The 25,686-nt window shown below is 31.4% G+C and overlaps 2 protein-coding genes across 2 annotated transcripts in view; one reads left to right on the top strand and one right to left on the bottom strand.

Annotated features, from left to right (window-relative positions):
- Positions 1 to 3,998: 3,998 nt before the first annotated feature.
- On the top strand, positions 3,999 to 10,624 carry LOC145328598 (uncharacterized). Its single transcript, XM_080172342.1, has 11 exons — positions 3,999 to 4,021; positions 4,442 to 4,477; positions 4,944 to 5,023; positions 5,263 to 5,385; positions 5,750 to 5,855; positions 6,295 to 6,474; positions 6,958 to 7,062; positions 7,965 to 8,064; positions 8,426 to 8,534; positions 8,968 to 9,024; positions 9,481 to 10,624. The coding sequence occupies exons 4-11, from the start codon at positions 5,269 to 5,271 to the stop codon at positions 9,562 to 9,564; spliced, it is 858 nt and encodes a 285-aa protein (XP_080028468.1). The 5' UTR covers positions 3,999 to 4,021; positions 4,442 to 4,477; positions 4,944 to 5,023; positions 5,263 to 5,268; the 3' UTR covers positions 9,565 to 10,624.
- A 419-nt stretch (positions 10,625 to 11,043) lies between these two features.
- The window catches only part of LOC145327782 (glutamate receptor ionotropic, delta-2-like), a 44,103-nt gene continuing 29,460 nt past the window's right edge, over positions 11,044 to 25,686 (bottom strand). The window contains exons 13-21 of the mRNA XM_080171338.1: positions 15,747 to 15,870; positions 15,416 to 15,481; positions 15,123 to 15,161; positions 14,529 to 14,589; positions 13,952 to 14,052; positions 13,546 to 13,656; positions 12,585 to 12,676; positions 12,063 to 12,124; positions 11,044 to 11,200 (exon numbers count right to left, since the gene is read on the bottom strand). Coding sequence (XP_080027464.1) covers positions 11,075 to 11,200; positions 12,063 to 12,124; positions 12,585 to 12,676; positions 13,546 to 13,656; positions 13,952 to 14,052; positions 14,529 to 14,589; positions 15,123 to 15,161; positions 15,416 to 15,481; positions 15,747 to 15,870 — 782 coding nt within the window. The 3' untranslated portion in view covers positions 11,044 to 11,074. The remainder of the gene's footprint in view (positions 11,201 to 12,062; positions 12,125 to 12,584; positions 12,677 to 13,545; positions 13,657 to 13,951; positions 14,053 to 14,528; positions 14,590 to 15,122; positions 15,162 to 15,415; positions 15,482 to 15,746; positions 15,871 to 25,686) is intronic.

The following is a 25,686-nucleotide window of genomic DNA, read 5'->3' as shown; positions in this document are numbered from 1 at the left end:
GATAAGAGGCTATGCTATAGCTCCTTGAAGGAGCTATAGAAAATCATCGCCCCATATGGAGCGATGTCATGGAAAGGACTATACCCAGTATATTTGCGATTAATTTTATTTAATGAAATCTTCTAATTTTTAACATGTACAAAACGGCCTGCTGTATTGCATCAAGATCCATGACAGATCTATATAGGAAATAAACGTCTATAATCAAGCTCGAATTCTCCAAGAAAATAATGTTAAAAACTCATAGTGCTCCAATAATCCCTATTAAATTCTCATTGACCAGAACAATAAGACCCATTATTCTACTTTTAGCATCATTAATTCAGTTTTTTTAATTCATGTTGCTATTTGAATAACATTGAAGTGTTTGATTTCTATTCATAACACAGAAAACCTAAATTTATAATATAGTAAATCTAAGAAAACTTAGTTTTAATATAAATTGATTCGTGCGACACCCCCGTAATGTGGTCTGATATTAAACTAAACATTTTAACCCTTTCAGAACGAAAATTTTAAATGAAAAATATTAGGAGTATATTCTTTAAAAAATGTTAAAAAAATGAAGCAAAACTTAAAATTGTGTATTGTTACATTAAATATAGATAAAACATAAAACTACTGAATAAATCAGTTAAACAGATATTATAAATTATGGCGTTAAAGTCGTAATCTTTATGTGCAACTTAATATTTTTAAAAGAAAGAGAGAGAACGGGTGGATATAGAGAGAGGGGTAGAGAGAGAGAGAACGAGGGGATAGAGAAAAAAGAGAGAAGCTCTTGAATTAAAAAAATAAAAGGCAAAGCAAATGAAAGCAAAAAGGGTGCACAAAAGACAGACATACTGAGTAATGATACTTAGTGGTATTTGAATCTTTACACAAAAAAGAGCATTACCGATAGACCGACAGATAATATTATTCTTAGAGTATACATGCATTGGTCAGCAAACATAAAATAAGCCTTCTGTCTTAACCCTGAAAGATCGGGCCCTCTACAAATTCTTAATACATCGGATTTTATACCTTAATATTTGCATCAGCCTTCTACCTTTCCAGTACGGATATTTAATATTCTCAAGAACATTACAGAACAGTGAACAACGTGAGCTGTAGGCTAGTTCATCATACTATTGATAAAACACAGCAGTAGGTATCTTAAAAAATATCTTAGGTATGATGCGGTTTGGTCCAGACTCGAACTTGACACCTAGCCAAAAGAAAACCTTGCTAATTACATATGAACAAAAATTTCGGTACAATCTATTAAGAGGGTAAAGATATGATTAGGAAAATTTATTGTTAGAAAACACAGGTTTGTTCAGAGAGAGAAAGAGGGGACAATGGGTTGTTTATTACACTAGTCCCCGAATTTTTACAATAACGTTTTCTCATTCGTTGGCTTAACAACTTAAATTGAGTGTTCAAACGTTTTGATCTACAGGAGGGGTAATTTTGTGTGTCATCATTGGCAATGTACATCAATTTATTGTCTTATCCCTTTAGATCTCTGTTTGTCCTTGTTTATGTTTATATTTATCATAATTGCATAATAAGTTTTTACGCTTTTTTAAAGGATCAGTTTTTAAACATGTAATTTTTTTCTGATTTTTTGCATTCGATTAGTTAATGTATTTCTCACAAATCACTAAGGGTTATTATTTTAATTGTTATATTTTTGCTGTAATTCAATCAACATAAAACACGATGATAATATCAAACATTGATTTTGAAAACCGATGTATTAAGTAAAAGTTTTGAAACCGGCTGATTGCTGTCAGAGGTAAAAATGGGAGAATGATATGAAAATATTTTATCCCTACTTTAGTTGGGTAGATGAACTACGAATATGGAATTAAATAAAAATTATTAAGGTTGTATGATATATTTTTCGCTATGGCTTCGAAACCAGGAAATGGATTATATCCAGTTCTCAGTCATACTAAAAACTCATGTATAGCATCGTTTTACAGACATTTTTTTACGAATATCAAAATAAAAATCACAGTTTAGTCAGACACAATCTGTTTGAAAAGTAGTATAAGAAACAATTTTATCTTGTATGTATATTAGGTTTACATTTATCACAAAGAAAAAAGATTTTTATCATCTGCCCATCTTTATTGTCGCGGAGCTGAATGGCGAACATTACCCAAATATTGTACACGGTTATTTTCAAAAACCCGCCAAATTTTGCTATTTTAGAACATACAATATCAAATTGCATTATTTTATAAGTTAACTAATAGTTGCGCCACTATTATTGCGTATCTAGGGAAGAAATTGTATTAAACTGGCATAGAAATATCACAATTATTAAATTAGGAAATCTCATAACCCAAATCATTCAAGGACCTATGTGAAGCTTTCCTAAAATTGGGAACTCAATCAATTTAAGACATTAAAAGACAAACAAAAAAAAACTTTCAACATTATGTAACAGGAAATAAAACTATTTTTGAAAGCTGAAAAATTAAAAGTTTATTTGCTATTTTATTTCTAGTTAAAAAGCAAAAACATTTTATAATATGTATAATTATGATTTTTACCTAAAGAATATTGCATTAAAAATTTCACTTTAAGAACATAATATTTAGCTTTTATATATTTATTACTAGCATCATCGCCCCTAAAATCTAAGGGCTCAGTATTCGAAGATTTTTTTACTTTTTCTTTTTAAATCTAAAAAAAATATAAAAAACTTGGTTATCGAATTCAACTCCCCCTCCTCAAGTTCCTCTAGGGGCGTATTCGTTAGTTTATTTTATACTTTGCTGATTCTCAACCTGTAAGTTTAGGTGAAAACAAGGATAATACCATCCAAAAGTGACGAAACAAAGGAACTCAAACAAAATTCAATTAAATTATAAAAGACCGGCCAACATGGGGTGTTAAAGAAAAGGTGGAATATTCCAAAAAAGAAATTTATTTGCTAATATATTTATCATACTATAGTCGAGAAAATATTTTAAATCCCTTTTTTTTACATTGATTGACGAACAAAAAGAGTTCTATAGAAAATGGGAGATTTACACGAAAAAAATACTTACATTTTTTTAATAGCAAACTTACAGTTTGACCTACCATTTCGAGAGATAAACGGAGATTTGTGCAATATAAAAATGATTAACATTTTTTTATTTTAAAATCTAATCTAAAATTTTTATTTCAGAAGGCAGAAATCAAAGACTCGATAGTAAAGAGGATTTTTGAAAAAGTGTTATACAAAACCGCTAGTAGTGACAAAGCCGCTAGATCTATCATGTAAGTGTTTTAATTGTGGAGAAGCTACGCTGTAATTAGTTTTATTAGTCAGTCTGTCAGTTAAGATTCTAGGTTTGATTAACATAGCAGAAGTCAATTACATAACCAATAAGATATATACATATAATATATTATCTAATTACAAAGAGTAGTGCGCGAGTTCAAGCTGTCTGGTTTTTAAAATTTTGTTGGATGTGTGGGGGCGGGGGGGAGTTAATACACAATTTTTAAAAACTTGAGAGTGTGTCTTGGAGGGAGGGGACATTATCTCTTTTACAACCTGCCCTGTGTAAGATGATTGATACTCGTTCTTATTTCTGACTAATTCTAAGTTTAAGGACAACATTTACTGAATATGATTTTCTATTGGTTGAGATAAACATGATATAATTGTCCTTGTTTTAACTAGAAGAATAATTTCCAGTATGGCTTCGAAACCGATTAATATCCGCTGGATTAGAACCGGTTCTCAGCCATACTGCAATACCATGTAAAGCAAGCAATTTTCAATAAACATTAAAATTAAATCATAAAATTAATTCCAGTTTTGATAGCCTGGGCATCTCGGGGCTAATAAAACGAGTTTTAATCTTATAATTGTACATATATATATCCGCGGAAAGCTGTTTATAAAACGATGCGATAAATAACTATTTTATTTATGATAGAGCCCACAGACCCAAGTATCCTGAACAAGGAAAGGGACTTCTATCTCTGTTTCTACCAAGTAGTATTCAGTTTGAAAATCTTACTCTAGGAATAGAAAAATATCAATAATTTCACCCTTAGATGCTTTACCAATTGATATAGAATATTAGTAGATATTATGAAGGGGGGAAACTTTAGCCATCAGCATCACTTTATTTCTTAACCCAAAAACTTTAGATACTTTTTAAAATTTTGATTGGTTGGTTTAAAACAAATATTGTGATTTTAAACCAATAATTATTCTCTCATACTAATTACTAATAAGTAATTTTGATTACTATTAATGGGTACGTACATAAATTTATCACCCATTGTCTTATCCTTAAGATCCCTGTAATGTAAAAAGGGATAGGATAAATCTGTAAAGACTAAAAACACCATACCTATAATCAAACAAATTTCCTTATCTACTATTTTAATACTGATTTTTGTTATTGTTAAAATGTTGAACATTTTTGTATTGTGCTAGATATCAGAACCTACACCTACGACTTGGTTAACAAATGTAAGTAATTTATTTATTTAATTAAAATAAAAATAACATGATTTGTAGAAAAATAGTTTAAGGTTTCGTGATTTTTTTTGCTTTTTGAAAGTATTTTCTTTTCTACATCTTTTATATACCACCCCCAACCCCCTCAACAATATAACTTAATGTTTTATGCTTGGACATAGTATGATTATTTAAAAGAACAATGAAAAATGACAGCTAAGAAACTCACCTTAAACCAACAAACGGATAGACGGATATACCCTGATTATAAAACAGTTGAGCTACTAAAACTAGTGCTCAACAGTCGCCCAAACGCCGTATGTTTAAAACCATTGGTGCTAAAAAATCTTAGTAAACAAACGATTTACCATATTAGGTTCATGTTTAAATATCAGTTTTAAAACGTCAAATTACGAGCACCTTATAAGTGGCCGACGCGCGCGGCTTGCAAACACTGACTGAAACCTTTTTTTTCTAGTGTACGAGGTTGTGGCATTCTTCTTTTTTATGATCCTTGACCAAGTTATTTTTGCTTCAACTGGTGGCAGCCATCATTAGGTATATAGATAGATTGTTAGATAAATAGGTAGATGGTCAAAAGATAGATAGATATGTAGAAAAATAAATAGATAGTTAAATACTTGGAAAGCTTTTTTATACTAGAAAAAGACATCATTAGGTAGATAGATAGATAGATAGAAAGATCCGAGATAGTTGGATATATTTATAAAGGTCATTTACAAGTTATTCAATATAGAGTTGAAAACATGAGCACTAATAACATTTAACCTATTCAGATAAACATGAAGTCCCTAAGCATCATATTAACAGCACTGGTGTGCCTACACAAGGCAAATTCATATTCGTCAAAATTCACACAACCAAGAGTTCATAAAGATGAATACAGAGAAAAAGAAAAGGTAAAATATATCATTTCAAACGTGCACAGGGTTTAGTGTTGAGTCTAAAACAGAGTAGCAATTATGCTAATAAAATAGATTTTTTTTTCTCAGAGGAGCTTGGTATTGGTTTCCGCGTAGCCGTTTATTCAGACAAACAGAGATTTAAAAGCATTTTCAAATGGACTAATAAATTGTCGGCGAAGCGTACTTTTTTTTAACTCCTTCTTTAATTTTAAAGTGGAAATGACAAAATGTACAAAAACTTTTACTCAAAAGAAGAACCATATTGGTCTAGTAGATAGCAAGATCTTACGGACAGACAGACTCTTTAACCAGCTATAACAATATTACTTATATCATGACTAAACCTATCTATATTTAGATTGAAATATTACCAGTAGTAATAAGAAGAACAGACTCCTTAACCAGCCATAACAATGCAACCTACACAATCACTAAACCTATCTACCTAAACACCAATCAGATAGGAATGGACATATTGCCTTATAAAATATAACATAACACTTGGAATTTTTGCTATCTTTTTCTGTCTAACTGTCTTTCTATCTATTTTTCTGATTTTTCCTGATAGTTTTGATTATCTTTTTTATCCCTCTTTTTTTCATCTGTCTATGTTTTAATTATCTACCTAAATGTAATTTTCTCTTTCTTTATAAATTTTCTTTCTTTCTTCAACTCTCTCAATTTTTCTTACTTTTTTTGTCTCTGTCTTTCTATCTCTCTCTCTGTATCTCTCTCTCTCTTTCTCTCTCTCTCTCTCTCTCTCTCTCTCTCTCTCTCTCTCTCTCTCTCTCTCTCTCTCTCTCTCTCTCTCTCTCTCTCTCTCTCTCTCTCTCTCTCTCTCTCTCTCTACCTCTCTCTCTTAGAAATAAGTACTAAAAAGGTAAAATGAACATAATAAACTAGATACCTCACTTCCCTGGCCCGAGGTAGAGCAGAACATATTGAAACTTGTGACAAATGACTTCACCAGCCTTCCTAACCCTGACCATGTGCCATACAATGATATTACAACAAGCTGGCAACCAGTTGGTGATGATCAGGACGGACAGTATTCTCATGTCAGTCCTGTTTATGTCCCTCCAGGTACAGGTAGATAGAAAGATAAAAAATATTGAGGTAGATAATTAATAATTGTTTATTGGTTGACCAATGAATAGATGGAAAGTTAGAAAAATAATAATATATTCATCAATAAATATAAATTTTGATAGATAAATTGCTATATAGCTCTATTGTTAGATAACTTATTGATTTCATTGATAGATTGTAAGATAATTAGATTGTTCAATAAATAGATATTCTGATTGTTAATGTTTTGATGAATAAATTGTTTGATAGATAGATTGTTAGATAACTATATTTTTCATTAAAAAGATATTTGAATAGTAAGACTTTTATATAATTAAATTGATTGAGAGATAGATTGTAAGATAATTAGCATTTTTCAATACATGGATAATGTGATGGAAAATAGATTAATTGTTTGATAGATAAACTGTGTAATAAATATAAATTTCATAAATTTTTTTTGCAGATTATTTGTATAATGGGTAAATATTTATCTAGGCTATGAAAACAGTAACAGTATAGAGCAACCCAAAAATAGAAATGAATATTACAATTACTACAAGCCACAAGATCCTTTCAATTACTATAAGCCTGAAGAATCAGGTAAATATCATAAAAATAGATATAACAATCATAATTATAACAATTACTACAAACCACAAAATTCTTATAATAATAATAAGTCTGAAGAATCAGGTAAATATAAACACTAATAATTATAACAATTACTACAAGCCAAAAGATTCTTATAATTACTATAAGCCTCATTAATCAGGTACATATAAATAAGCAAAGTTATAACAATTACTATGATCCTTACATTTACCACAGGTAAATATAAACAAGCATAATTATAACAATTACTACAAGCCACAAGATCCATATCCTTATACTAAAGTAACAGGATGTTTGTCTGTCTGTGTGTCTGTCCGTGTGTCTGTCTGTGTGTCTGTCTGTGTGTCTGTACCGAAGGATCTCGCTAACCGCTGAACCGATCGGGTTCTCCTTAACAGGGTAGATTCTCATATGTCCTGGGAAGGTTTTTAACTATTTTTGGGGAGGGTACTACTACCCTCCCAAAAGAAATGACAAAAAAATTGAAAATTTTCTTTAAATCTGGAAGACTTCAACGTAACATTAAGAAGTATCCGTAACATAAAGAATTATCGTAGACTTTAACAAACAAAAACATTTAAAGTGCAACTAGAGGCCTCTAGGGGCGTAGCCGCTAGTAATTAATATAATAATTAAGAATCAGGTGTATTTAATTTAGTAAAAATAGAGGGGGAACTTTTTCATTTATTTGTTTTTTAATTTTGGTCAGGTTAAGCTAGGTTATATTGGTTGCTGTGTAGCTCCGCAGGGCCGGGTTAAGGCATCATATGTATAGGCCAAAATGGCTCCTTGTCTAAATTAACCAAACAATTATCACATTAAAGCCGAATTAGTATCAATTTGATATTTTATTAGAGTAAAATTGTCTATATAAATCTAAACACATTAAGGGTATGAAGACGATGGCATTTATTTGAAGAATGAGAATTATGGTTATGACACAGACAGAGTGGAGTCGGGAGACCAATTTAGCTTTTTCAACCTTATTGGGTAAGATTTACACTCTTAAAGAACAAGAATGTCTTTTTTTCAATCTGTTTAACATAATAAATCAAACATAAAAGCAGAGGCATGCAGAAGGGCGTTTAGGGAGGTGTATAACTACACATTGGCAAAAATACGGGGTTGGATGGATACACCCCCTAGGTATCTACCCCCATACACTTCTTGACAAGGGTCTACACCCTCCCTAATTCAACCAAGAGGGGAGGAGTAAAGTCAAAAGCCACACCCTATGAAAATTTTAGTGTCAATTCTAAAATGCTGACAGACAAATACCAATAGGTACTAACTAATACTACAAAATATTTTTTATTCCTTTTTTTTATAAAATAAATCAATTAATTTTTAGGAAACTGGTAAAAATGATAATATCCCGAAAAAGATCGAACCGTCGACAAGTTTTCGAGTCAACACAATTTGTGCAAGACCAAGCTGCAAATGCTTTTCCTAACATAACGGTAAGTTGACTTTAGGTCATTTTGAACTGGTAGGATTCTAACGACATTTATTCTCAATAGTTTATGTCGACTATAAAACCATCGGTATGTTACAAAAATTGCAACTTATCAGTGACATGCAAAGAACAATATAACCAGATAAGCCAAATTCAATTATGATCACTGATTACCCAATTAATTAAACCTAAACGAAAAGACCCAACTATAACTGGTTTATTAAAAATTGTAAATTAATCTTATAATTTTTCATTTTAATATCCGCTGTAATATAAGCTGTCTATAATACGATAAATAACTATTCTAGCATAGCTATGAATTCGGCTTAATTTTTTCGGCTCCTGAGCTATTAATCATAGAATTTTTCATTTGAATATCCGCGGAAAATGTCTGTAATTCGACGCGTTAATAACTATTAAAAAGATATTTACTTTAGCTGAAAGGTGGCATTACAATTGGAGTTCTAGAAACTGCACAAGAATTATTATTACAGGTAATTCAAAAGAATTGTACTATGGATTTAAAACTGGTATCTTTATTTCTTATATTTTGATGTACGTTATTTTTCGACAATTGACATAAAAAGAAGGTGGTCATCACTGACATCTTTGCGTTATGACGTTAAACTAAAAACTTTATTTCTTCGTTGGTGGGTAGTGATTGTTATAATACCAGGGACAAGGAACCAGGATTCTGGCAAAAAATGTAAATCTTTTTATTTCTTCCTTTTTAATTTCATCTAAATTTTCTGCGTATAATAACATAAGAAATATTAAATTAATACCAGTTTCGTTGGGAGGGGCCTTCGGCTCTTAAGGCAACAGAATTTAAATCTTATTCATTTTACTATCTTCGAAAAGCTGCCTATAATACGATACGATAAATCACTGTTTTGATTCACGGCCCTCTGTTCAACACCATATCAATATGAATATATTTTTTATTGTAGATGCTGAATTGGTTAGCCTTCGTAGCAACAGACATAACAATGCAAATAATCTGGCCCACGGGTGGCGGAACTGGTAAACACTAAAACTGGACAATCACGTGAACACAAGAGAGAAAAATATGTTTTTGTTTGCTGTTAATGATTATCTTAGAATGTCAAAACCAGGGCTCGGCAGCAGCTCCTTAAATACTTGAAAACCAGTGAAAAAGGTTTGATAGTCCAATAATTTTTAAAAATATTTAAATTTACTTTTTTTACCATTTTAATGTAAAATTATAAATTTTTCACCTTAACTTCTAGCTCTATTTTACATATATATCTCTAACTAGTGCTTTACTATTTGTTCAATTTTATAATTTTCAAAATGGAGTTTTATTTCATTTTTTTTATAAAGCAGCAAAAAGTGCCAAATAAAAAGTAACGTCTTACAATGCAAATGGCCAATGATAGGCCACTATACATTTATTTTGGGTAAAATGTATACTTGCCTATCATTGGTTATTTGTAATGTATGGCATAAATTTTTATCGGGCACTATTTGCTGCTTTATTTTCATCTTTTAATGTCCATGTATAAGGATTTTAAGAATTAAATATTAATTTAGATCTTTTATCCCAAATTTATTTAGATATATACTGACCAAGTTCTCTAAAACTTTCGGTTGATACCATTTATTGAGCTTTATAGTCTTTAAAGTTTATCTGATACTTTTTTTTAGTAGCGAAGCTACTCTATAATTCAATTTGTCTGACCGTCAGTCCGTAACGCTATGGGGAAATGTTATTTCGGCTGCAATTCAAAATGGCTGATTTTTTGTTGTTGAAGTACCCTATACCAATATGGGCATCAAGTAATTTACTTTGTCCGCTGGTCAGTCAGTAATACCACAAATTATAAATATTTATTAAGTATATAATTATACGTGTCAAAGGTTTTGTGATTTTTCACGATATAGTTAATATATTCTTGATTGAAACATGTTCTTTTTCATATTTTAGAAATTTATTTGCATTTGTATTAAATAGAATAAATTGTTTTTGGGCTTATTATTATTATGAGAACAATATTTTTTTTGTAAATAGTTTGTTATTGTTTGATATTATACTATTTTGTTGTGTTTTTGTTTTATTTTATTTTGGCCAATTTGAATAAAATCCTATAAAAATAGTTGTTTAATTTCTTCCTATCCACTTCCCCTTGTTTTTTTACCGGCCCAAACCAAGTTTCACAAAAGCAGAAAATTTAAGCTTAATTTTACTGAATAATCTTGATTTAGTCTTGGGGAACTTTAAATAAAAGTGGTTTTGGCATTTGGAATGCCTTTGCTCAACACAGACGCAGCTCTTTACCATTGCAAAGTCAGACAAAGAGCAAACAGTCATAAATTTGGTTGTTCGTTGGCTAATATCTGTGTGTTGGGACATCAAATGAGATATTTACTTCCCCCTGCTATTCTTGTTTGCTGGACGAGACGCTCATAGAACTAATTGACAAGTTAAGTATTTACTTTTTTTTCCGAAAGCAAAGCTTTATAGAACACAAAAAAAGTCATCTAAAATATTATTCTTTTATTTCTTTATTTGTATGATAAGTATCACATTTGTCTCAAGGTATGTCTATTCCTTCTATTATTAGCTTGTGCATTTTTATTAAGCACTTTTTCTCCACAAAGGGTTAGGAAAGCTACTAATAATCCAAGTCCATACACAACAAGTCCAACCTAAACATATAATAATATGATGATTTTTAAAATTTTAATTTCATTTCTTCACTAAGTATAGTGTTTTTGTTAATCTATCTATCTATATATTTATCTATCTAATTATCTATCTATCTATCTATCTATCTATCTATCTATCTATATATCTATCTATCTATCTATCTATCTATCTATCTATCTATCTATCTATCTATCTATCTATCTATCTATCTATCTATCTATCTATCTATCTATCTATCTATCTATCTATCTATCTATCTATCTATCTATCTATCTATCTATCTATCTATCTATCTATCTATCTATCTATCTATCTATCTATCTATCTATCTATCTATCTATCTATCTATCTATCTATCTATCTATCTATCTATCTATCTATCTATCTATCTATCTATCTATCTATCTATCTATCTATCTATCTATCCATCTATCTATCTATCTATCTATCTATCTATCTATCTATCTATTTATCTATCTATCTATCTATCTATCTATCTATCTATCTATCTATCTATCTATCTATCTATCTATCTATCTATCTATCTATCTATCTATCTATCTATCTATCTATCTATCTATCTATCTATCTATCTATCTATCTATCTATCTATCTATCTATCTATCTATCTATCTATCTATCTATCTATCTATCTATCTATCTATCTATCTATCTATCTATCTATCTATCTATCTATCTATCTATCTATCTATCTATCTATCTATCTATCTATCTATCTATCTATCTATCTATCTATCTATCTATCTATCTATCTATCTATCTATCTATCTATCTATCTATCTATATATCTATCTATCTATCTATCTATCTATCTATCTATCTATCTATCTTCCTATCTACCTGTATATTATAGAGACCCAATTCTTTGTACTTTGTGTTTTTGTATTGATTGTCGCCTACATCTACAAATAGGAAAACAAAATAATATTTTTCAAAACATTGTAAATAGATGATGTCACACGTAGTTAAATGAACAAGAATGACAACATCTAAAAATCAAATCTCCGAAACGGTAGGACAAACAAACATTAACAGAGTGTCAATAAAGTGTCATTACTGAATATGCAGTTATATTTATATCCAAGTAAAACTTTTAAAAAATTTGTTGCAAAATTAAAAAAATATACTTGGATAAAATGTCGTCAATTTTGGTTGCTAACATGGACATCATTTATTGGGCAGATTGTTTATCCTGTAGGAGAAGAGGGAATGGGGTAAAGGGGGTGGATTGGGGGTATGTTTATTGTTTATTTTAGCCAACTACGAGTTTATCCTTATTAGAGCATATGAAAATCTTGTATAACATCCAAGTAATAATATATTGATTGCTGCTTATAAAGCAATCAATCTTCATACACTTACTTTGTACATTTTTGCCCGCTTTGTCGAATTCATTTTGAATATAATGATTAACCAGGCCTGCTTCTTTCAATTGTACCAACTTGTTAGAGATACTGAAATAGAAATAAACAAGGTAGACAACAACCATAAAAGACGTCAAAAAAAAAGAACAAACAAACAATAAATCATGTTGGGTGTCAGGACTTAACTTAAAAGTCAAAGGAAAACTGTTCATAAATTTGTATTTAGATTATAGAAAAATTGGAAGGAAGGATAATTTAACTAGACTCAAAACAATGTTCCATATAAAATACCCTAACCCGCCTCCCCCCCCCCCCCCAGTTTGTGTAGTTTATTTACATCTTTTTCTTGGTGAAAAGTCGAACAAGGCTAGGAGGAACAGATCCTTTTAGTAAATGAGATATTAAGAGCAGAAAATTTTCAACTTTCTTACTGTTTTATCATAAAAATATGTTAAAAAAAATATTATTGCTTTTTTTAAAACAACCAATTATAATTATTTTTTTATGATTAACAAAACATATAAAAATTTTAATAGTTAATAAGAAATTATTAATTTTGATACCAAAATAGATATTAATAGAAACGATTATTCAAATGATAATGTTATTCGCCGCGCACCTGCTCTATACTTGGTATGTCCGTCATTCAGTCAAAATGTAAATTATGTAAGGCATAGGTTATTCTGTGCTATCTATAGAAATTTCCCAATGATTCCATAATTATTATTATTATTTTATATAAATTAGAATACTTCGCCCCTGGTTTCTAGGCTAAAAAGTAGTATCATATTTAAATGGATGCCTTTCTTCCCAGCTTATCTTTGATTGAGTCCTCCTTTATCCGCAAAATAGCCTAAAACCTCATTGTTTCTAAAAATTGTGGACTAGTGTACATATATCCCCCCCTATGGATCTTGGATCTTATCTTACGGCCAAAACCCAGTTTGCTAATTGTATACCTGTCATAGAATCTAGAATTTCTTGGGAGTCCAATGGCAACATTGAATGAGAAGGTACAATCTTTCAACATATGTAGAGTAGACTCTCCAAACTCATTTGTGAAATCCTTCCTAGAAAATTACATTAACCTAATACAATATTCTAACTACTGACTATCTATTTTTGATAGCAAAGGGTCTTCCCATCCATTCGTCTGTCTGTAACAGATAGCTTGTATCATTAATTAATCGTCTCATTGTGTGATGATTCCTGTAACAGTTGCTACAAGTAGAAAGTGTAGCAACTCTTTCTTTAAATCTATTTATGTATTCCAGATTATTTTTTATCTATCTATCTATTTTTTTATATTTTATTTATTCATATAATTGGCTATATTTCTTATTATCTATGTATGTATCTTTCTACCTCTGCATATAGACTAGTTGCAAGCTAGATTCTCCCATTACTACTTCACTTTTGTTCATCCTCTCTATTGCCATATCGTAGTCATAGTTGATTTCATATTTCTTAACATAAAAACATTAGTTCAACTTACATTGAGTATTTTAAAGAAGTCAAGCTTTTAATTCATAAAAATACAGAGCTTATTAAATCTTAAAGACTAAATAACAATCAGCAAATTGTTAAACATCAAGAATTTGCTTCAATATATGGATGATTTCTTCAAGCATTTTTTATAAAGAGAAGCTTTTTAATGTTTAAAATCTGATTAACTATGAAATAGATCATTTATTTTCATGACCTTTGCTTTTATGTATAATGTCATCACTGTTTTAGTGCCTAATTGTATTCGGAATCACCAAGTCAACAATAAAACAATTAGAATAATTATACACTTAAAAATAAAAATATATTTGATAAATAAATATTTCCCAAATAATTTCTCTTGATTGGCTGTCTTAAAAACATCAAGATATATCAAATTCAAATAATGTTCTGTTCATAGATATTACTGGACATACACATCCAATAGTTCTGTTACCTTTGCTATTTTCTGTAGGTTTTGATCCAGACTTTTGTTTGTTAGCTCAAAAAATGTATCCCTAACATAATAGTAAAAATAATAAATATATCATAAGGTAAAAATATAAAAGGCTGTCATGTTAAATTTTCATTCCCATATAAACAACCCCTTAAATAGTGGATGTAAATATTCATTTATTTCCCGGAGGTAACCATTTATTTCCCCGAGGTAGTTATTTTTAGAAGATTTTCAAATTTTTTTGGAAGATTTTTGAATTTTTATTAATTATTAAAAGAAACTTGATATCAGGGATAAAAATAATCATAGCCGGGAAATAAATGAAAATTAAAAACCAAAATTAAACCACATTTTAGCATAAAAAAATGAGTTTTTTGTTTAAATGATATTGATACCCCATTGATCATATTATGTTTTAGACATCACGAAACCTTTCAACTCGAATTATAGTTATTTATCGCACTTTATTAGAGACAACTTTTCATTTTGAATTGTCTTTTATACGATCTAATATATGAGCCTTCAGTATGCCTTGGAACCGGTTCTAATTCAGCGGATATTGTCGAAGCCATACTGGAATAATTTGTTACTCACCCGAAACTTGTTACTGGTAGATCAAAATTTCCCAGTTCACTAAATATTCATTTGTTTGATTTTTCATTAAAGAAACTTTTATCCTTTTATTAAAGTATGATGTCTGTCTATTTGAATGTGTTTCTGTATGTCTGTGTGTACCGAAGGATCTCGCTAACCGTTGAACCGATATGTTCCTCCTTTAGAGTGTTTCTTTTCAAAGGTCCTGGGAAGGATTATAACTAGTTTAGGGGAGGCAACCACCCTCCCTCCCTTCCTAGCTACAATGGTCCTTAATACATATATTGAATTACCTCATAGTATAAATAAGAGAAGGCTTTAGTGGAACTGTCATTACTGATATTAAGCTTCCTTTGTACCTAGAAATATAAATTATTATCCATTAAAACATAGATTAAAAAATATCAGGATTCGATTTTAATTAAATATTTTTGAGGTCCTTGTTTTTATAGAGTTTTGACGTTTTTTTTTTGTCTTATTATTATTAATTATAGAGTTGATATCAAGTTATTGTCAAATTTTTTCACTTTTTGAAGTTTAAAACTACAATTCTAAACTTGAATTGTTTTTGATTTTAGAAAATCTAAATAATATAAAAGTTTGTCAACATTTACAACTACTCACCCTGTAGCAATAACAAGAATACCCGCAAGCCAAAAAGCGAAGAAAAGTCGCAGACTATTTGATTTCATTCTGCTGATTGTGTTGTCGCATTGGTCTATCAGTGTCCCCATTATCAACAGAACATCTTAATATGATAATATGGTGTAGAAGAAAATCCTTATATCATGTACATTGGCCAGGTTCTTTTTATTTTTCATTCAGTTCTCGCAAAAGACCGAATGAGTTCTCCATTTAAGGGAAGCTTGATAATAAGCTATATTATTTTCAAATTCAGTAAAATAGTAAGTTTTATTTGTTTGTCTATTTAAAACTCACTTATTACTTAACCGATTAAGATCTCAATAGGAAAGCTTTACAAAGGATGATATTATCTTGATATGATGTATGAAGTAGTTAGTTTCATTAATCTCTCCTCTAAAAAAATTGCTATTCGTTGCACCAAGTAAGGTTTTGATAATCTAGGGAAGCTTCACATAGCCTCTGGGGTGGTTTTATGCTATTTTTAGTCATTGTATTGCCGCAAGGAAGCGTCCTCTGAGTTTTTGTGTCGTGTACTAAATCCCAAAGTCTCCTAATCCTTACTCTGAAAAATCAGAAACGACGACATTTCCCCGGAGGCGCGTCTTCGTGTGTGCGTATTTCCTTTGTTTTTGGAGAATGCATAAAGCATTTATGTTGTATGTCGTGGAAAATGTGTTTGAATGCTAGAACCCATCTGTAAGTCTGTCCTGCTTGCACAAGACTTAACCAGGTAACGATTTATTACATGCGTGATGAATATAAGGCCAAATCCTAAAAGTAATTACTTTTGGTAAATGAAGAGCAAATTATTTTCTTTGTTTGTTTAATAAGAAGACCAATGATGCCTATGTAACCTGTTTATTATAATTAATTATGATTAAATTAATATTTGTATTTGTTAAAACTATTTACTACTCTCTTACGCTTATTGATATGATTATTGCATTTATATGTATTACAAACTAATACATTTTTTTTATATATTCGGTTTTCATCTTGTAATAAAGATCTGTAACCAATCTGCCTTTACATCCTCGTTGGGACAGCTAGTACTGGGTATTTGTGTGAGTGCGAATGGGGCGTTTCTCCAAATTTAGGTATGGAGACCGCTCTTCTATGAGTACTACTAAAAACCTTCTTTTACTGCAATACACATAGACATTCTCATCGTCGGTTCGTTTATTTAGAATGCTTAACCCTCTATTCCCACAAGTATAATACAAATTTGGTTGAGCTGGTGGAAGCTCAACAAAAGACCCACGCGAAGTATTATATTGCTTTAATCTAAGAATAAATGGTTGGTTTTGATATTCGATCAGAATTATATAAGTATATTAAGTATTAAGGAAGGAAAATGTTTTTATAAAGTGTATTTATATTACAAGTGCATAAGTTAAGTGTGAAAATATTTACAGGATAAGTGTTAAAATCATAAGTAGTGTAGGACAGAAAAGTGCCCTAAGTCCCAAGCAGTGAATTGTGCTAAGTGTTAGAATTCTAACATAAGGCCTAAGCTCAATTCATGCTAAGTACTAAGGGTCCTAAATTTAAACTTCAATGCATGCCAAACAACTAAGTCATTACCTTTTAAAGCCAGAAGAGAAGTTAATGGTAGAAGAGTCAATGAATAACTAACTTATTTTAAGAGGTACATGCTATAACATTAGCTTTGAACCAGGATCTTAGTGTTTGTCTGTGCAATTAAATGTCTGTATGTTAATTTGTGATGTAAATCAGACATGGTTGTAGGCATACATATTTGTACTGATTGGTTACATGGTTACTTTAACAATAAACATAATGTCTTTAATAAACATATAATATTAACAAATCACATACAAATTACCATGAATAGGCTAGCGTTACCCATATATGGTGTTATATAGGTAGAGATAGGCCTATGAATGCATAAAAGGATACAAATAATGCCTTGGGCCTAGCTAAAGTAATTGTGTCTTGTGCCTGAAGCGCTACTTGATAATTGCGGGGCACATCAATCAAATATTCGGATTCTGCTCTATATAGTGTTAACTTTATATCAAGCATAGATAGATAGTTTGGATGCGAAGCATTTCTGTAAAAGTCTTATATGTACGTTCAAAGAATTTGAAAATTGAGGATCGCATCTCCAGTGGGGGTAAGTTGTTAAAAAAAGAAAAAAGAGAAAAAGAAAAATTTTAGTAGTCCCATTATAGGCATATATAATAAACTATAGGCATGTATAATAAGCTAAGTTAAATACGCATCCATTAAGAAAGTAAGCTTTGCGTATTTTCATAGCTGGATATACAAGATGATAAACCTCCCATTCAGAATACATTCTTTTCTTGAAAGGTTTAGTTTTATCTAACATTGTCACATCAATAAATGTTTTTGCTTCTGTTGTTGTGGGCAGTTCAGCTTCTTCTGATGATGAACTGGGTGTTGAAGTAATCTCTTTCGAAGAGTAGACTGAGGTTGGTGGGGAGGTAGATATGTAGCTAAGGGCGTCCACTTGTGCTACCTTGTTGCCATTCTCGTCCAAGGTGATTGAGTGACTTTCCAGGTCATAGTAGAGTTGGGTGAGGTCATCGGCAGAGAGGGATAGTGTGCTGTTGGAACTACTATCACTGTCGGTCTCCACTCTACTGTCTGCTCTGGTATTCAGGGCTGTATTTAACAAGAAATTCCGGATGGTGATGGACAGGTTCTCTGAGAATCCATCGTACTCCAGTGTGGTGATAATGTTGTTGTTCTCGTCTACCATCTCAAGGTGTTGACAGGTACACAACCGTAATCCGTCCAAGGTAGGGTGGTGGTAGGGCTCCAATATTCCATGGTCATCTAGGTTATCTCCAGGCTGGTCCATGGTAGATCCTAAAAAGAGTTAGTGCGCGTGCTCCAACCGGTTCCTTGGGGTATCCTGGCTATGGTAATCTAAACAAAAGAACTTTTAATAATCTTTTATTAATCATTTTATCCCTGGGATATTCTAGAAATTCTTTTCGTTACAGATAGACCTATAATGGATTGATTAGTTATCTCTATTTTTGTTAAATATAACTGTATCCTGAATTTAAATAATATTTCATATAAAAATAAGTACAATTAATATTTACATATCGTATTAATTTCTTTGGCTAAATTATTCGCGTATATGTATAAGTATAAGGTTTTACCGACAATAGTTGGTAACCCTGGTTTGTATATTTTGTATATGTACATATGGTTTATACCATTTTTGGTATTAGCTGTATTTCATTTTAATTTTAATATGAATGAATTTTAATCAATTCGAAGCTAATATCTTATGTTACATCGCTGCCAAGTATATCTATTAGACCTAATGTCTATGAAATATATCGTTTGACGTCCGTAATTAAGATTTGCGTAACAATAAGTTGTTAACCCTTTGTTTATGTTTGGGCGGTCAAAAGTGATAGGGGTTAGATTTGAGCGAGGCTATAAATAGCTGGCAGCCCAATAATTCTGCTCATTTTAACAACAATTGTCTTTGCGTGCGGAGCTTGCGTTCGAGTGTTTAATTTTACCGTTAATTTTAAGAAAATTTATATAAAAGTGACAAAATTTAGTAATTCGTTTGTTTTATATAAATGTTTTTATGTTATAGATTGTTGATATGCTCATTATTGTTATCGTTAGCCACTATTTAAGATTCAAGAAGGAATATTTCTTCGTCGATAAGGTTTTTATCACTATATTTTGATCAAAAGTGGGTTAGAAATAATCTGGGCATATCTTCAATCTACGACGATTCTGTTTTATAAAATACTTGCAGTTTTGATAGGACATATCTGAGTCATCAGGTAAATTGACGTACCTTGGTTTTTGTTTACGTTTTCCATCTGCAAAAGTTAAGTTTACCCATCATAAATATATACTTATATTGACACAGATATGTTCTATCATTTTATCAAAGTTTATCGAATATTGACTTAAATCTTCTAAAATAAGTTTGCTTTAATTTAGATTTTAAAATAAGATTTTTGTTTACTTAATTCAACTATAATTACTTTTAATTAATAGGTTATATAAAATTACGTTTTAAGTAACTCAACTATAGTTACTTTTAAACGGTCGCTTATAAAAATTATATTTAATTAGCTCCATCTTAGGTACTTTTAAATAAATAGTTCATAAGATTATGTTTTAGGTAGCTCAATTATAATTACTTTTAAACATTACGTTATGTAAAAACAATTATGCTTAGTTAGCTCAATTTTTTTTTTGCTTGATAAATCATAAAGTAAATGTTTAGATAGCTCAACGATAGCTATTTTTAAGCGTTGAATTATGTAAAATTAATTACACTTTCATTAGCTTAATTAAATCTATTTTTAAATGATAAATCAAAATTTTAATGTTTAGATAGCTCGACGATAGCTATTTTTAAGCGTTAAATTATGTAAGATTAATTACACATTCATTAGCTCAAATAAATCTACTTTTAAATGATAAATCAAAATTTAATGTTTAGATAGCTCGACGATAGCTATTTTTAATCGTTAAATTATGTAAGATTAATTACACATTCATTAGCTCAATTAAATCTACTTTTAAATGATAAATCAAAATTTAATGTTTAGGTAGCTCAACTATAGTTACTTTAAACACTAGATTGTAAAAACGTTTATGTGTACAGTCTCTTTCATAAAATTAATTTTGTTATATTGCCTTTCAGAATCATTAGTCCCCTTATTAAATTTACATTTGCTCATTATGTTCATACCGGACAGCCTAGATGCGCATCAGAACATCAGGGAGAGATTCGAGGAGTCGATGAGAGCGGCTGCGGCCACTCTCGCCAATTCCTCTCTTCTCGAAACCTCCCTGGACGACTTGAATACAGTGTACAGCGACGCGTCCGAGGTACCAAGCCTCGCCAGCGTTGATGACTACGGGAGTACTTACAACACTTCTGAAACGAAGGGTATCAAGGGGAGATGTTTGGCAACGAGCATCTCTCACTGATGCTTAGTAGGACTATTCAGATACTCTGGTCTCTCCTCAATTCGGTGATGCGGAATTCCTGCGGTGACATTGGAGACAATGTTGTCGGAGGTGATTCTGGGTCTGCCGAGTCGAGGAGAGACCAGAGGACGAGTCTGGACACAATCAACATGAGTGGCTTGTTCAACATGTTATTGGGTTTAGGCTTGTTGGCTTGTGCTCTCCTAGTTGTCTTCTTTGGTGCTGTAGGGCTTGAGACTTTAAATCGTTTAGATGATGCCTCGGACAGGTCGCTGACTCGCTGGATTCGAGATGTATGCAGGCGCATCCGTGATATAGGCGTCCGGACTATTGAGCTTCTCCCCTGCAATCACAGGACTCGGTCTGGTGTTGCTTCGCCGACTGTGGAAACGTCAGATACAGGAGTTTACGAGGCCACGTCCTCTATGGATGATATTCTGTCAGACACACAGGTGAACTTTTCTTCTTTTTTAATGTTTTTTATTTTTTTGTATAGCCACCCATTTTGTCTATTAAAGCATCATGTCGTTGCAGGATTGTTCTGTCCTATCCTCACTTCCTCAACTTTGACTTTCGGCTCTTCCATATATATCGCTCACCGTTTGTCTCCGTTAATGTCACCAGAGAAATCCGCCGGGTTACCGCAATCAAATTGAATACCAGTTGACTTAGCTAGGGTTTTAATTAATATTATTTCCTTCTAGGAAAGTGGAGAGTCTGCTCATGCCGCACGTATCCCATTGGGGTTCTCTGAAGTTGTTACAAAACTTATTTTCCTTTTTTGTTTTAGGCTCCCTCTGTTAATCCATCAACTCCAGCTGAGGTGAGGTCTAGTGTCGGGAATTTCGCTGTACACAACCTGTCTCCCATCGAGGATCGGCCTACCGGTAGTAATGTGCCTGCAAGATTGGACAGTCCATCAGGAAGTCCTGGGTTCCGCCCGTTGATCTTCGAACAACCTGAGCGGCTCCATGTAAGTATAGATGTATTAGTCCTTTCTATATTAATTTTCAGAAAGAGGCCGTACCTAATTTTTTTTTTGCACACATTTCTAAGAGTGTTTGTAACTAATTTTTTTTAATTGGTAGAATGTTAGCCTTAAAACATATGGTTGTGTAAGCATTTTTGAACCGTTTTAAGATTTTAATTCTATCATAAAGTGGGTTGAGTCATTACTTAAACATATGGCGTTACAGGATTTTAGGCATTCTCATTTCCTGATTTTTCCGAACTTTGTTTAATGTTGCGAGCAAAACTAATAAAACTTATTTTATTTTAGGCTACGAATTCAATCCCTCTGACGCGGTTCTACACAACCATGGGGAGGTGTAATCGGGCCAGTACTGAAGGGACAGCTGAGAGATCCAGCGACAGCTCGTCTTTGAGCTCTATTCTATGCCTCAGTCGCATTGAGTCTCCATCTGCAGCTGATTTGTCTGAGGTAAGTTTGATAAATTCTTTTAATATTCTTATTTGCAAAAATTACGTAACTTAAATTAAGATTTTTAGTGAGCTTAGCTATGCTTATAGACAATAATTTATTTTAACTATAATTTTGTCCCTTCTTAATGGTTAGTATTAAGATTCTGGATAATTTATTTAATAATCTTTTAGACTGTAAAAAAAATTGACTCGCAATCTTATATGGATAAGCGTTGATACATTTCTCTTGAATATTTACTAAAACTTTTGTCTATTAATGTCCCTTTCCTTATTTCAGGATGCGGAAAGTACAGTACCACTGGTCGATGACCTTGAAGTTGACCTCCCGCCCATTCGGTTCAATGCTGTGAGTGACGAGATCGAGTATCCTGTGCCAATGAGGGTTCTCATGCAAACTCCAACTCCTGCCCGTTTGGCGGAGATTGCATCGGAGGAGAGTAGCTTTGATTCGGCTACGCGTTCCTCAGATGACAACAGGGAGGAGGAGTCCGGCGCTGAGGGAGTTCCTCGGCGTCGGGGTCCTACATTCCCTAAGCGTACGCCGTGAAGTGGCGCCTTTAGCTTGGTCGAAGACATACAAATTTTAAGACAAGGACCAGTTTAGACAAAATGTGACAAAATTTACAAATTTTAATTTTCATGTAACTAGTCAAATAGTGATCACTATGTAGTAAAAACTTTTGTTATTAGACGTTATGACTTTTTATACTGTACAAGACCAGATATTAATTTACACTATTGCCATTATGTTATGTATATACATGTTAGTTTGTAAGGATCTTAGTATGTAAGGAAAAAGATGTAAGGTTGTATTTTCTTTTGCCCATAACTTAAAACTTCATTTAATCCCAATTACTGTCTTCGTAAACGTATTAATTTTCTTTTCTCAATAGTATATTTACAACTTCGATTACAGCCTTATGTCGCAATTTATTCATTCTTGTTAGCTTTTAAGGTTTATGTATATATAGATATTTAATCGAGCTCGTACCTCAGTACCTTTTCTCTAAAAATTCATTTATATCCATCCCTGTGCATTAATCGTGAACTTTAATTGTGCTGTGATATAGAGAGGACCTGTAAATAGCATATATATATTTTTTTTTTTTTTTTTTGTAACCAATATCTAAGTAGACTGAAAGACTGACGCTAGACAAAGTTATGTAAATATGCTTATTCAAGTACTTTTAAAAGATCTCATGTTAAGGCTGTTTGCAATTCTAATATTCGAATAATAAAGTAATATCATTGATCGGTTGATCTCATTAAGGAGAATTTGTTTAATTGTTAAGGCTTAGAGTAAGTAACATTTCCTTTCAAAATTAGAATACTTAACATCCCTTTAAATCTTAATACAATAGTCGTAAAGCTTAATTTTCGGGATAGAATTTTCTTATGTCCTTCTTTAAAATTAAATCTAAGTTTTATTTCCACCAAGTAGAATTAACCTGGTTCGAATAGAATCGTTGATAGGCTATGTGCCTTTATATATACAAGTTCTGCATTTAGCGCTCAATTAATAGTATTAATGATCTCGAAGTTTTATTATGTGCCAGTATACAGCTTATGTCCAAAAATTATATTAACTAAATTTTTAATCTTGTCAGAAATTTTCTCATTATCATAATTTTTCCAAAGACTGTTAAATAAAATTTATATTTTGTCTTCTAAAATTGTTTAATTAAAATTTTATATTTTCGCTAAAGAGGAATTTTTGTCAAAATTTTATACTTTTTTTCTAAAGATTATCTACCTTTTGTTAAAATAAATATAGAGATTTTAAGTAACATATATACTGTTATTCACTGATTTAATATATGTTGTGTAAAATTCCCGTTTGCGTAGCTACTCTATAAGTATTACTGTTTGTTCATTAATTTAGTTAGATACATAATTAAATTAAATTGTTACCTTTGCGAAGTGCTTAGCCTAACTTAAATTCGCTTATTTTATGATAATTTTCATAAGTAACAATGTTACCTGCTATGTTCTTTTGGTATATTAGCTAGGATTTATGCAATTTATTTCCTATCGTTTCTATCGCTACTGTTTAAGATAAATTTTACAATAGTTACATAGAGGTTTTATAAGAACATACAAGAATATAAGTATCTTACAGCGATATATATATATGTACAGGAGGTTTTATACTTTTCGTATGCAAAACTTTTATATTGTTAGGGTACGTCCGTAAGTCATTGTTAGAAATCAAATTATAGGAATCGGTTTTAACTTTAGTTTACTCTTCGTGAATAGTGGGAAGCGTGCAATGCCCAGAAATGAGGAGAACTGTGTCTCTCAGGTTTTCTATTTGGGGTACTACTGCCCGTAATTCGTCTGTTATAGCCTGCCGGCTTCTATATTCTCGCTGTCTGTATCGTACAACCAAGCGGTTGTATGCGTCTCTATAAGTATTTCTAAGCATACGACAATGCAAATATCGTACAATACGACGGGGTTGGCTGATTCCACAACTAATTATAAACGCTAACATTTCTTTAATCATCGTAAGTAAGTTATAACAATATTCTACTAGGTTCGCGAAGGTCTCGTGTAGTATTCGTTGCGATCTAGGCATAGGCTTTCGGAATCTAGTTTGCATTATGTAAGTTTTATAAAATATTCTGCTAAAACTTACGTGTTTGTGATAACTGTAGTAATTTACAAGGTTGGTGATTTCCTCACTTGTGGATATGTTATAGTGAACTGACTCAATTTCAGGATAAAATTTAAGTTATCATTATTGTTCACTACTGCTAAAATTCTGAGTGGGCGTTTCCTGTCCGTAGTTATAATTAAAGTTTTGACATATTTTTTGTATGTAGAGTGGTTATAGCTTCTAATAACTAATCAAGCTCATCACAATTCAAGGTATATATATATAGGTTGTCTAATAGTATTGCTATGTTTGTACAATTTATACAATTTATATTAAATGTTTTAACTAGTTTTTATGTATATAACAGGATGCGTATTTAACATTCATAACATTCGTATATTTGTACAATTTTGTATCAATCGTTTGACTCTGTTTAGACTATACAGAATCAAAACTTTCTATATGCAATTTGATATAAATGTTTTTGAGGGGATCGACTTTTTAGTCGACGTGTATTGCATATAGTTGGTCTCCCCCCTTTCAAGAGAAAAGATGTAAATTTTACCACTGGATACATAACCTTGAGTGGGAAAATTTTGCATAAATATGATGACTTAGTTATCAGATTAGAAAAACATATTATCATATTGTTCACAAGTTTACAGGGTAAACGGAAATGTAAATTATGGTTGTGAACTTGTGCCATTTCTAAATCTGACATGTCTATCATTTATTCTTCTAAGTCGTGGTCCTCCGGTAATAAATACGGAGTCTAATGTCATGTCTTCATCGGCACTTGAGTCCTCTATGTCCGAATCTGAATCTAATGGTTTGTCTTAACCTCTTTTCGAGGAAGCTTTGTGTTTATCAAGTTCGAAATTAATTCCTTATCATTATCCTAAAACT

Source organism: Acartia tonsa, chromosome 9 (genome assembly GCF_053477335.1).
Source record: "Acartia tonsa isolate MP-2025a chromosome 9, ASM5347733v1, whole genome shotgun sequence".
Lineage (NCBI taxonomy): Eukaryota > Metazoa > Arthropoda > Copepoda > Calanoida > Acartiidae > Acartia > Acartia tonsa.
Note: the sequence above shows the minus strand (reverse complement) of the source record. Positions and strands in the feature narration are given on the sequence as shown.